Source organism: Salvelinus fontinalis, chromosome 7 (genome assembly GCF_029448725.1).
Source record: "Salvelinus fontinalis isolate EN_2023a chromosome 7, ASM2944872v1, whole genome shotgun sequence".
Lineage (NCBI taxonomy): Eukaryota > Metazoa > Chordata > Actinopteri > Salmoniformes > Salmonidae > Salvelinus > Salvelinus fontinalis.
Genome location: NC_074671.1, coordinates 32,432,838 through 32,446,706, shown reverse-complemented (window position 1 = coordinate 32,446,706; position 13,869 = coordinate 32,432,838). Strand labels below are relative to the sequence as shown.

The 13,869-nt window shown below is 44.7% G+C and overlaps 1 protein-coding gene across 4 annotated transcripts in view; it reads left to right on the top strand.

Annotated features, from left to right (window-relative positions):
• dlgap1b (discs, large (Drosophila) homolog-associated protein 1b) overlaps nucleotides 1-13,869 on the top strand; it is a 302,250-nt gene that overhangs the window by 183,682 nt on the left and 104,699 nt on the right. For 3 of the 4 annotated variants that reach the window (XM_055929199.1, XM_055929198.1, XM_055929201.1), the window contains exon 5: nucleotides 5,550-5,730. In XM_055929199.1, the coding sequence (XP_055785174.1) occupies nucleotides 5,550-5,730 (181 nt within the window). The remainder of the gene's footprint in view (nucleotides 1-5,549; nucleotides 5,731-13,869) is intronic. The other variant, XM_055929200.1, reaches the window with a different exon arrangement.

The window sequence follows — 13,869 nt, the reverse complement described above, 5'->3', positions numbered from 1 at the left end:
TTTCAGGCCTATCCAGACAAAGGAACGATTTCCCGTGCCAGTGAAGCTCACAGCTGCGCATGCAATAGCGCATATGAAATGAGGGAGTTTAGCAGATGCAACAATAGTAGTTTAATCTCGCAGTGATGTTCTCAGGTGGATTTATAGCTCTCAACAGTTCTTATTTTTTTTCAAATAAATGTGTGGAATTGAAACATAGACGGACAAAATCGTGCTTAAAGTTGTAACGAGTCTGCACACATTTGAATGGCGACTCTGCACCGCTCAGTGGACTTTTAGGAGAAAAGTCTCTCTGTCGTCAGTTATATGAAATAATGCCAATATTGTGCTGTCACTAAATAGAACCATATTTATTTCACAGTTATAGGAAAGGTGAAATCGTGTAGTAAGTTGTTTTATAATTTGACTGTTACTATATTTAGAAAACATTTAAATCATTTCAAGCCCTGTTACCCCACTTTTGTTGAAAAGGAAAAATAATCTGATGATATGATTTTATCATGTTTGTACAATGTACTTGAGCTTGTGTCCTCAAAGAGGAGTACACCTCAGCAATTTGTACCAGAAAGGTGACTTACAGACCTTTCTAAAACTATGCAACATTACCAGTTGTTGTTTAAATCTCAATTTTGCCCTATCGTTCAAGAGGGTTTACACCTATCCAGGCCTTCTGAGATCTGGCATACGTCTTCAATGTAGCCAGCCGGGAATGTGACCGTAGTTTAGGATCATGTCGGAGTCTTCTCTCTAGCATTTTAGATATTGACCTCCATATCATGTATACTATGATAGATATCAATAGGGCTATTATAGCGTAGTGATTGACTGTTGTTTATTGAGAATAGCTCTTTACAATGGTCTGAGGTGATACTAAAGAACTGTAATGACAGGGCTTCCATCCCAAAGGGCACCATATTCCCTATATAGGGCACTACTTTTGATCAGAGCCCTATGGGTCATATATAGAGCACTATATAGGGAATAGTGTACCATTTAGGCAGATTTGGGGAGTAACAGATTACATGTAAAAAATAATAATAAAAAAAACGGTAACTGTAATCCATTATGTTACCAGCAAAAATATTGTAATCAGATTAAATATACTTTTGAAAAACTAGATGATTACTTAGAGGATTACTTTTAAATTCAGAAAGGATGTTTGCGAGAAAAAAAATCTTTGACACTTCTGTTTTCTCAATGACATTCAAATCAGCATTGAAAAAAGGCGCAAGTTTAAGTTTGTTCCACCTGAGGGAGTCTGACCACAAGTCAGAGACCACTATGATGACACACCAAATGTGTTTGATGGATCGCGGGAAAAGAGCAGGAATAGGCTTTTGTAGGCTACAGTCCAAGCTATGTCTTCCAATGGTGTGACTGCTGTTGGCATCCAAAGATTATCCAACTTGAATAAATGCTTGGAGGTAAGGATGACAGCAGTGGTGTAGCCTAAGGCGATACGGGTATCACTTATTATTGATATCTACATAGCGCACTGATGTGAATCACACTGCTGCTCTCTCATTTAGCTATTAGCGCCTTACAGATTGTGGTTGTTTCGGATGGCTGTTCACAAATCTAAATATTTATTTGAACCCAATAATGGATGAATTCAAGAAGTTTAAGCTGCCTATCAATCATTGTTTTTGAAACAGGTGGACAGCCAGTGCGCTCTTGCAACAGCTGCACAGTGCGGATCCAAGCCTATGGAATAAAAGTGGGGCTTTTATTGTTCAATCTAATTCATGCTGAGAAAAAAAATCCATAGGCCTAATGGACACATGCTCAAACTACACTTTTGATGGACTTAAAGGGACAATCTGTAGTTGTTACATCTATTTTTGGACTTATAAATTATGTATACAGTACCAGTCAAAGGTTTGGACACACCTACTCATTCAATGGTTTTTCTTTTCTTTTTACTATTTTCTACATTGTAGAATAATAGTGAAGACATCAAAACGGTGAAATAACACATAAGGAATCATGTAGTAACCAAAAAAGTGTTAAACAAATCAAAATATATTTGAGATTTTAGATTCTTCAAAGTAGCCACCCTTTGCCTTGATGACAGCTTTGCAAACTCTTGGCAAAGCATGTCATTCCATGAGCGCAGCATTTATTTTTCAACTCGAATCAATGAGCCCAATCAGTCCTCCATGACAACAAAAAACAACAGAGTAGGGGTGGCTAATAAATCCTTAGTTTTGGGGTCATGCTCAGGTAAAACAATGTGGCTAATCTGCACTTCCATATTTCCAGGGTATAATATTTATTGGAATGACTGGAATTCTGATAGACTTTGGTTTTTAATGTAAAGATATAATTTTAAATTATTATTATATGTAGTAGAAAGTGATGGGTTAGAAGAAGCCTACATAACCAACCCATAAAGTAAAATGTAACATCCATATATAGCCAGCTATGTAAACTTTAACATTGATTTATCCTGCAATAGATGTCGTTCAATTGGTAACATACATTTTTGTCTTCTTCTAATGCCTCCTAGGGGGAAGGTCATCTAGAAGTAACGGAATGTAATCAGATTACGTTACTGAGTTTGTTTAATCCAAAAGGTATGTGACTGATTACAATTTTGGACAGGTCATTTGTAACTGTAATGGATTACATTTAGAAAGTAACCTAACCAATCCTGCATTTAGGACACAGATTTATTCAGTTGATGTGTTTACCAACAACCAAATCAAATCTATTTATATAGCCCTTCTTTCATCAGCTGATATCTCAAAATGCTGTACAGAAACCCAGCCTAAAACCTCAAACAGCAAGCAATGCAGGTGTAGAAGCACGGTGGCTAGGAAAAACTCCCTAGAAATGCCAAAACTTAGGAAGAAACCAAGAGAGGAACCAGGCTATGAGGGGTGGCCAGTCCTCTTCTGGCTGTGCCGGGTGGAGATTATAACAGAACATGGCCAAGATGTTCAAATGTTCATAAATGACCAGCATAGTCAAATAATAATAATCACAGTAGTTGTCGAGGGTACAACAGTTCAGCACCTCAGGAGTAAATGTCAGTTGGCTTTTCATAGCCAATTATTTAGAGTATCTCTGCTGCTCCTGCTGTCTCTAGAGAGTTGAAAACAGCAGGTCTGGGACAGGTAGCACGTCCGGTCAACAGGTCAGGTTTCCATAGCCGCAGGCAGAACAGTTGAAACTGGAGCAGCAGCACGGCCAGGTGGACTGGGGACAGCAAGGAGTCATCATGCCAGGTAGTCCTGAGGCATGGTCCTAGGGCTCAGGTCCTCCGAGAGAGAGAAAGAAAGAAAGAGCGAAAGAGAGAATTAGAGAGAGCATACTTAAATTCCCACAGGACACCGGATAAGACAGGAGAAAAACTCCAGATATAACAGACTGACCCTAGCCCCCCGACACATAAACTACTGCAGCATAAATACTGGAGGCTGAGACAGGAGGGGTCAGGAGGCACTGTGGCCCCATCCGATGATACCCCCAGACAGAGCCAGAACACAATGCCAATTTCTGGGTCGATTAAAACCCACAAATAAAAACGTAGTCTAAATTGTGAGGATTATTATTTTCTAGCCAAAGAGAAAAAACAAGCGTTTGGTGAGAAATAATGACATACATTTTGACACTGACAAACAAACTCCCTCTGTCTGTATTATTTCAGTAAAACTAATTTACTCCTGGCCTAGATTTCAAATTTCTTCATCATTCTATTTTGACGGAAACAGACTTCCTGAATAACATAATGCATTATAATAACAACATAATGTAATCACAGAGAGAAGGAGAGAAAGAGACAGAGAGAGAAAGAGACAGAGGGAGAGAGAGACAGAGAAGGAGAGAGAGGGAGAGGAGGAAGGAGAGAGAGAGTGACGTACATAACACAGCTTGTTGTTCTGTTATGGAGGATTGTACACACACACCCACCCACCCACCCACCCACCCACCCACACACACACACACACACACACATATACACACACATACACACACACACACACACACACACACACACACACACACACACACACACACACACACACACACACACACACACACACACACACACACACACACACACACACACACACACAGGGCCTTAGGCCTACTGAGTAGCATGTGTTCATTAAAGCAGACCTGTTCCACTGGGCCTCTCCAGGATAACGCAACCCCCTTTGAGGTCGCGGTGATTGCAGGCAGGCTCTTGCATTTGGTCGGACACAGTTAACATGTTCCTGATGGTAATCAGTCCCTACAGGGGTTGATCAGTCAGCAGATGGATGGAGACCGTGGAGGGATAGAGTTCCTGTGGTCTTCATAGACCCCCCAGTCCAATCCTGTCAATATCGTTGAGTCTTAGAGTGTCTTAAAAGAGATCACACTGTATCGAAATACATTTCAATCAAGTTTCTGTCCCCTTCTGTCGTTCCTTCTTTCCCTCAATGTGAACGTGTGTTCCTCTTATTCCGCTCTCCATCTCGATGACCCTTCTCTTTTCCACTCTCATCCCTTGTCTCACCCCTTTTTACCCATTCCCCTCTCTCGCCTCTTCCTCTGTCTCCTCTGTCTCCACCCCTCACTGCACCAGTCCCCGTGTGCCCATCTTTCGCCCCATGTTCCCGTCCATCCAAGAATGAGTAATCGGGTTTGCTTCGCCGTGGTAACCACGCTCTATTTTAAGGAGGCGATACATAATTAAGACAGACTGGACCTGGAGGGAGAGAGTCACAGGAGAGAGAGAGGATGTGTGTGTGTGTGTGTTTCTGTGTGTGTGTGCGTGTGTGTGTGTGTGTGTTCATGTGTGTCCTGTTTGAAAAACAATTCAACTTTCTACACATTCACTTCATTGCATGTGTTAATATTATGTTGTCTGTCCGATGTTTATGTTGTCTGTCCGATGCCGTTGTAATGATGTAATTTCTCATAGAAAGAAGGTAAGCTATTTACTTTCATAGGTTGCATAACACCAAAATGCATGTGGAGTTATATTTGTGGACCTACAAACACACGCGCGTGCCCACGTGCACACACACACACACACACACACACACACACACACACACACACACACACACACACACACACACACACACACACACACACACACACACACACAGGTGTGAAGGTGCTGAAGGATATCACACCTGCTTGGTGCCTGCAGATGAGGGCTAATGAGCTCACCCTTCAGCTTCCTCTGCGGGAGAGCTGTGTGTGTTTGTGTGTATGTTTGTGTGTGTGTGTTTGGGTGTGTGTGTGTGTGTGTGCACACGTGTCTGCGTGTTAATCTCTCTCCTCCACCCCTTTCACACACATCTCCCCACTACTTATATGGATCAGAGTCCTTTTTCTCCACTTTATCGTGCGAATCAAAAGATATTCCAAGGACGTTCGCAGCTTCTGAGACAATATGCTTGTTGATTAGATATGGGCTGGTCCTGAAGCGGTTGTAGATTGAAGCGATTGAAGATGCATGAGGCTGTCTCTCATGCATACCCCCCCCCCCTCCTCTCTCTATCGCTCTCTCTCCAACCCTCTCTGTCTCTCTCTCTGTCTTACTGCAGGATCTCCACTGACTCGCATTCTCCCAAGCTGCAGATCCGGAGCCACAGCTACCTGCGGGCGGTGAGTGAGGTTTCCATCAATAGAAGCCTGGACAGCTTGGACCCGGCAGGGCTCCTGGCCTCGCCCAAATTCCGCTCGCGAAATGAGAGCTACATGAGAGCCATGAGCACCATCAGCCAGGTTGGTTCCCCTGGGGGCGCGTACCTCCCCCTGTCCCATCCTCTAACTGTCTCCTGTCCTTACTTACTCCTAACAGTAGCAGGGGAGAGGAAACAACTCTAAAGAACCATTGAAAAAGCCCAAATCAACCTCAAACCAACCCCAAACCAACTCCAAACCAAAAACAATCCAACCCCAAACCAAAAACAATCCAACCCCAAACCAAAAACAATCCAACCCCAAACCAGCCCCAAATCAACAATCAAACAATCATTCAGCAACAATCCCATGGGAGCGGATAATTAAACCAAACCATCTCCAAACATTTGGGTGTTGTTATCTTCAGGTCTGTTGAATCAGAGTGAAATTCACAGCACTAATTAGAAATACAGCCCATCTTTTCCCTGACCCCCCCCTCCCATCATCCTGTCTGTCTGTTCATTCCTCTTCTGTAGACTCCAATGACATTCATAGAGAAATATTCCAATTAGGCTTTCTCATTAGAGCTGAAACAGGACTGCTTTCATTTTCAACAGCTAGGACTGCACATGGACTGCAGGGTTGTCCTAAGTACTGGGCGGCTGTTAAAGGGAGAATGGCTCATTGTAATAGCTTGATGGAATAAATAAAATGGTACCGAGCATATATTTTTTACATTTTTACTAGGCAAGTCAGTGCCTTTCTATAGTCTTCGAAAGCCAAGTTAACAAACAGATCACCGACCATTTCGAATCCCACCGTACCTTCTCCGCTATGCAATCCGAGCTGGTCATGGGTGCACCTCAGCCACGCTCAAGGTCCTAAACGATATCATAACCGCCATCAATAGAAGACAATACTGTGCAGCCGTCTTCATCGACCTGGCCAAGGCTTTCGACTCTGTCAATCACCGCATTCTTATCAGCAGACTCAACGGCCTTGGTTTCTCAAATGACTGCCTCGCCTGGTTCACCTGGTACTTCTCAGATTGAGTTCAGTGTGTCAAGTCGGAGGGCCTGTTGTCCGGACCTCTGGCAGTCTCTATGGGGGTGTCATAGGGTTCAATTCTCGGGCCAACTCTTTTCTCTGTATACATCAATGATGTTGCTCTTGCTGCTGGTGATTCTCTGATCCACCTCTACGCAGACGACACCATTCTGTATACTTCTGGCCCTTCTTTGGACAATGTGTTAACTAACCTCCAGACGAGCTTCAATGCCATACAACACTCCTTCCGTGGCCTCCAACTGCTCTTAATTGCAAGTAAATCTAAATGCATGCTCTTCAACTGATCGCTGCCTTCACCTGCCCGCCCGTCTAGCATCACTACTCTGGACGGTTCTGACTTAGAATATGTGGACAACTACAAATACCTAGGTGCCTGGTTAGACTGTAAACTCTCCTTCCAGACTCACATTAAGCATCTCCAATCCAAAATTAAATCTAGAATCTGCTTCCTATTTCGCAACAAAGCATCCTTCACTCATGCTGCCAAACATAGCCTCGTAAAACTGACTATCCTACCGATCCTTGACTTTGGTGAAGTCATTTACAAAATAGCCTTACCTTCCTAATCTTACTACATTTGCACACACTGTATATAGACTTTTCTATTGTGATATTGACTGTACGTTCGTTTATCCCATGTGTAACTCTGTGTTGTTTGTGTCGCACTGCTTTGCTTTATCTTGGCCAGGTCATAGTTGTAAATGAGAACTTGTTCTCAACTGGCCTATCTGGTTAAATAAAGAAAAAAAGAAAAGAAAAGAAAAATAACAAATTCTTAATTACAATGACGGCCTACCCTGGGCCAATTGTGCACCGCCTTATGGGACTCCTAATCACGGCCGGTTGTGATACAGTGTCACGCCCTGGCCTTAGTATTCTTTGTTTTCTTTATTATTTTAGTTAGGTCAGGGTGTGACATGGGGAATGTTTGTGTTTTGTCGGTTTTGGGTGATTATATGGTAAAGGGGGTGTTGGGTGTATTGTATGGGTTTGTGTGTAGTGCATGTGTCTAGCGTTGTCTATGTTGGTTTAGTTGTTTAGGAGAGTCTATGGTTGCCTGAATGAGTTCCCAATTAGAGACAGCTGATTTCTGTTGTCTCTGATTGGGAGCCATATTTAGGGTAGCCATAGGCTTTCATGTGATGTGGGTAGTTGTCTATGTCAGAACGTTTGTAGCCTGTGTGTCTAAGTGCACAACGTTATTTAGCTTCACGGTCGTTTGTTGTTTTGTTCGTTTTGTTAAAGTGTTTCGTGTCGTGTTTATTTTTCGTCATCTTTAAAAATAAAAGAAGATGGCTTATTTTCCTAATGCTGCGTTTTGGTCCGTCAATCCGCCACACGATCGTGACAGAATTACCCACCAAAGGATCAAGCAGCGTGAATTGGAGCAGTGGCCTGCTACACAGGATTATTGGAGTTGGGAGGAAATATTGGACGGAGAAGATCCATGGGCACAGCCGGGAGAATATCGCCGTCCCAAAGCTGAGCTGGAGGCAGCGAAAGCAGAGAGGCGGCGATATGAGGAGGCAGCACGGAAACAAGGCTGGAACCCCGTAAGTCAAACCCAAAAATTTCTTGGGGGAGGGCTCTCGGGTAGTTTAGTTGGGTCAGTCGGGAGACGTGAGCCAACTCCTCCTGCTTACCGTAAGGAGCCGGTGAGGGCGGATTTGGAAGTGAGCGACGCAGAGACAGTAAAGGAATTAATGGAGAAATTGGAGGAGAGAGTTATGAGGGATGTACTGGTTTGGTGCATGAGGCACGGCATCCGTCCGAATGAGCGTGTTGGTGAGTTAATGTCACCGGGAACAGCTCTCCATACTCGTCCTGAGGTGCGTGCTAGCCGTCTGGTTAAGACAGTGCCTACAGCACGCACAAAGCCTCCTGTGTGTCTCCAGAGTCCTGTGCGTCCTGTTACTGTTCCTCCACGTACTAGCCCTGTGTTGCGTGTCTCCAGCACATTACCACCAGTGTCTAAACCACGCACCAAGCCTCCTGTGTGTCCCCAGAGTCCTGTGCGTCCTGTTGCTGCTCCCCGCACTAGCCCTGAGATGCGTGTCCCCAGCCCGGTGCCACCAGTCCCGGCACCACGCACCAGGCCTACAGTGCGCCTCAGCCGGCAGGAGTCTGCCGTCTGCACAGCGTTGACTGAACTGCTCGTCTCCCCAGCGCCATCTGAGCCATCCGTCTCCCCAGCGCCATCTGAGCCATCCGTCTCCCCAGCGCCATCTGAGCCATCCGTCTGCAATGAGCCTGCAAAGCCGCCCGTCTGCCATGAGCCTGCAAAGCCGCCCGTCTGCCATGAGCCCACTGAGCCGTCCGCCAGACAGGAGCCACTAGAGCCGCCAGCCAGACAGGAGCCGCTAGAGCCGTCCGTCAGACAGGATCTGCCAGAGCCGCCAACCAGACAGGATCTGCCAGAGCCGCCAACCAGACAGGATCTGCCAGAGCCGCCAACCAGACAGGATCTGCCAGAGCCGCCAACCAGACAGGAGCAGCCAGATCAGTCAGCCAGCCATGAGCAGCCAGATCCGTCAGCTAGCCATGAGCAGCCAGATCCGTCAGCTAGCCATGAGCAGCCAGATCCGTCAGCTAGCCATGAGCAGTCAGATCCGTCAGCTAGCCATGAGCAGCCAGATCCGTCAGCCAGCCATGAGCAGCCAGATCCGTCAGCCAGCCATGAGCAGCCAGATCCGTCAGCCAGCCATGAGCAGCCAGATCCGTCAGCCAGCCATGAGCAGCCAGATCCGTCAGCTAGCCATGAGCAGCCAGATCCGTCAGCTAGCCATGAGCAGCCAGATCCGTCAGCTAGCCATGAGCAGCCAGATCCGTCAGCTAGCCATGAGCAGCCAGATCCGTCAGCTAGCCATGAGCAGCCAGATCCGTCAGCTAGCCATGAGCAGCCAGATCCGTCAGCCAGCCATGAGCAGCCAGATCCGTCAGCCAGCCATGAGCAGCCAGATCCGTCAGCCAGCCATGAGCAGCCAGATCCGTCAGTTAGCCATGAGCAGCCAGATCTGTCAGCCAGTCATGGGCCGTCCCTCAGTCCGGAGCTGCAGTCCCTCAGTCCGGAGCTGCAGTCCCTCAGTCCGGAGCTGCCATTCCTCAGTCCGGAGCTGCCATTCCTCAGTCCGGAGCTGCCATTCCTCAGTCCGGAGCTGCCATTCCTCAGTCCGGAGCTGCCCCTTATCCTGGTGCTGCCCCTTACCCTGGTACTGCCCCTTACCCTGGTACTGCCCCTGACCCTGGTACTGCCCCTGACCCTGGTACTGCCCCTTACCCTGGTACTGCCCCTTACCCTGGTACTGCCCCTTAGTCCGGAGCTGCCCCTTAGTCCGGAACTGCCCCTTAATGCTATGGGGTTAATGTGGAGGGGGGTCATTTGGAGGAAGCTAAGGAGGCGGTTAGGGACTATGGTGACGTGGGGACCACAACCAGAGCCGGAGCCGCCACCATGGATGGAAGCCCACCCAGACCCTCCCCTAGACTGTGTAATGGTGCGCCCGGAGTTCGCACCTTAAGGGGGGGGTTATGTCACGCCCTGGCCTTAGTATTCTTTGTTTTCTTTATTATTTTAGTTAGGTCAGGGTGTGACATGGGGAATGTTTGTGTTTTGTCGGTTTTGGGTGATTATATGGTAAAGGGGGTGTTGGGTGTATTGTATGGGTTTGTGTGTAGTGCATGTGTCTAGCGTTGTCTATGTTGGTTTAGTTGTTTAGGAGAGTCTATGGTTGCCTGAATGAGTTCCCAATTAGAGACAGCTGATTTCTGTTGTCTCTGATTGGGAGCCATATTTAGGGTAGCCATAGGCTTTCATGTGATGTGGGTAGTTGTCTATGTCAGAACGTTTGTAGCCTGTGTGTGTAAGTGCACAACGTTATTTAGCTTCACGGTCGTTTGTTGTTTTGTTCGTTTTGTTAAAGTGTTTCGTGTCGTGTTTATTTTTCGTCATCTTTAAAAATAAAAGAAGATGGCTTATTTTCCTAATGCTGCGTTTTGGTCCGTCAATCCGCCACACGATCGTGACATACAGGCTGGATTCAAACCAGGGTCTGTAGTAACACCTCTAGCACTTAGACTGCTGCGCCACTCAGGACCCCCATGGAAGCCATGTGTTTGATACCGTTCCATTCTCTTAATTCTAGCCACCACTGGTCATTAGCAGATCAGCTAATTGCGAATGCTCTGTTTCGTGTAATACAACATACATTGTTTCCTGCTAGATGCTTAATTCTCATAGCACACCTTGGAAAACCAGTGTGATTTATGTCTCTCGCCACAGTAATGCTGCACAGCCGTTGTTTAAAAGCAATTACTGCCATGTGCACTGGTGGCACGCTTTATAAAGTAGACCTTAAGCATCTGCTCATATATCCTTGTGTTAAGGAGCTGAGCAAACAAGTTTTCTGAACCAAAAGTGTTTAAAACCCAAAGTGTTTCTTAAATCTGAATATTTGTGATTTAAGAGAGTGTTGTGAAAACACTTTGTGGGGTTTCAGTGCATGTAAAAGGCTCCATGAAAACACAGACACAAAAAAAACATATCTCTCATACAATCAAATGATTAAGAAATGCAAATGATTTATAGCCTCAATATTGATTGATGATGAGGGCATGTGGAGAATATTTTTGGGGAATTCCACTTTCATTTTTTCCCAGTGCTTTATTTCGACAGATTAGAAACAGGAGTAGACAGAGAAGGACTGAAAGTGGGACAGGTGGAAGTGGGAATTGAACCATTGAGGCAGTAAGATGGTACATTTCATTTGAATTTCGCAGAAATGTTACACACTGAACCACACAGCCGCACTGTATTTTTTTCTCCGGAGTGAATTGAAATGGACAAAAAAATAAATAAATGTACTTAATAAAAGTGAATGCAAGTAATTTCATTGATTTGTTCATTTCATTTGATCAAAAAACGTAAGAATAAATCCAATTTAATATGTTGCTCAAAATGTAAATATATTTTATGAGGATAACCAAAGATTTAAAATTGAGTGATTGAACTCATTGGGAGTCTGTTTTTAATCTCTTTGCACTTCTTATCTTGCATGTGGCTCTGTTTTTAGAGGATGTTGGATAATTCAAAAATGTTTACACAATGTTTGAAGAAAGACAAATATACTTTTATATTAATATTCGCTTGTTACGCCATGAGGTGTAATGGATCATGATGAACAGACATCAAAACCCGCAGGAAAATGACATTCAATGATGAGAGTGACCCATTCCCACATTTACCATTTTTGATGGTAGCGGCAAATACAGTATCCTGCCATGCTTGTTGTAAAACCTCTAGTTAATGTTGGTGGAAGGAGCACTGTGCTCAGCAATGCCTGCCAAAATGGGTTAATCGGGCAAATTATCAGATACATAAATCAAGTGTAAACATTCAAATATTCCAGAAACACCAAAATAGTATTAAGAAGCTTAGAATGTATCTAATTCTGCACTAAACAGAAGTCGAAACACCTCAACAATGTTTTCAACATTTCCCAGTAGGGCTCCCTGTCCCTGGCAAGGTGTTGCACACTTGATTAAGTGGTGTTACAACACACCATGTAATGTTTCAAAACATCTCAGGATAATGTGTTGCAATACTCCAGCAAAGTTAAGGTTTTGTCTCCTTTGTGTTGGTGGCAGCTCAGTTGCCACTCATTTTGGTGTTACAAGGCACATCATTTGAACGGTGTATCCCAGAAATAAGATGTTACAGTGTGTGTGATGGAGAGTGAGTAGTGGTCCTGTCCTCACTCATTTGGAGTGAGAGGAGGATGGGGGCACCTCTGGCTGGAGCACCAACAATGTGGCCCTCCACGGGCCCCCAGGGAGAGGCACAGAGCCCTCAGGCATTCAAGCGTCACTCCCTGCTCCAGCCTCTCCAGATCCAGCCCAGCTCACACACGCACACGCACACGCACACGCACACGCACACGCACACGCACACACACACACACACACACACACACACACACACAGGCATGCACATACGCTCACACATTCACACACAATAGGGATGTTAATCGGTTAGCCTCCAAAAATGTATTTGACCTGTCATGCTTATCGTTCTATAGGTTAATTTGCATAATTTTGCGGAATTAAATTGGCGCGTGTGTATTTTCGTTAGTCGTCATGAATTTTATTTATCACACGCTCACAGCAACAGAGCCTAGTTTGAGGAGCAGAATAGTCTACCACCTGTAAGATATCGCGAGAGTAGCTCCTCAAAATGTCTGCTTCTGTGAGCCCAATCATTACGCAACAAATAACAATTCTAAATGCAATCGTTTGTGAAAAACTTTGGTGGCCAAGATTAAAAAGGAGATATTTTTATTTATCAATCTCAACTCGTAAAGCGCATCCCATTCGCCATTCGGTTGCATAGGCTATAGCCGGCCTACCATTGACTATCAGAGCATCACCCACCACTTTGCAATATGAGCTTGAGGCAGTATAATTATTTGAAACCAGAATGTTTTACTTTACATCAAATAATGAGGCATGTCTTACCTCGCTTCAAAGTAGCCTTGCGAAAATCCATCCATAGAAACGTGGAGGCAAACTTCCTCATGCCATTTTAACCCGTTCTATTGGTTTTCATATCAACTTTCTTTCTTTGTCCTGAAGCCAAAAGCACAATCCTAGTCATATTAGCAACCTTTCATTGTAGTTGCTAAATTTCTAACTGAGATTTTCATCTCTGTGACATATGGAACTGCTCGCATTAGGTGCGCAGTTTAGAACAGTTTTCAGCTAATTGCATTTTGGCAAATGTTTGAAAATGACGTTTTACTAGCTGCTTCATTACAGGAGTTGCATGTTCAATAACAGACTATAGCCTTTTGACTGTAAGATGTTAGGCTTGCTATTGTTGCATGTTTCAATTAAGCTCTTTAATGAAAAATGTTCAGTCCTTGTATGCATGCATAGTATCAGAGAGGAAGAGGGCGAAGTATCAGAGAGAAGTTTCACTGCGCTTATTTTGAGCCTAAGCTTGTCGCCTGCATTCCCGCCTTGGGACGACTCCAATTGTTAGGGCGGAAACATAAGCATCTCGTCAATATATATAGAGCTCTGATAGTATTTTCTGTTGGTCGTATCATTTAATTAAAAAAACATTTTTTTACCATTTGTTGACCGGTTAATGAGGGTCAGTTATTCGGCAGCAAAATT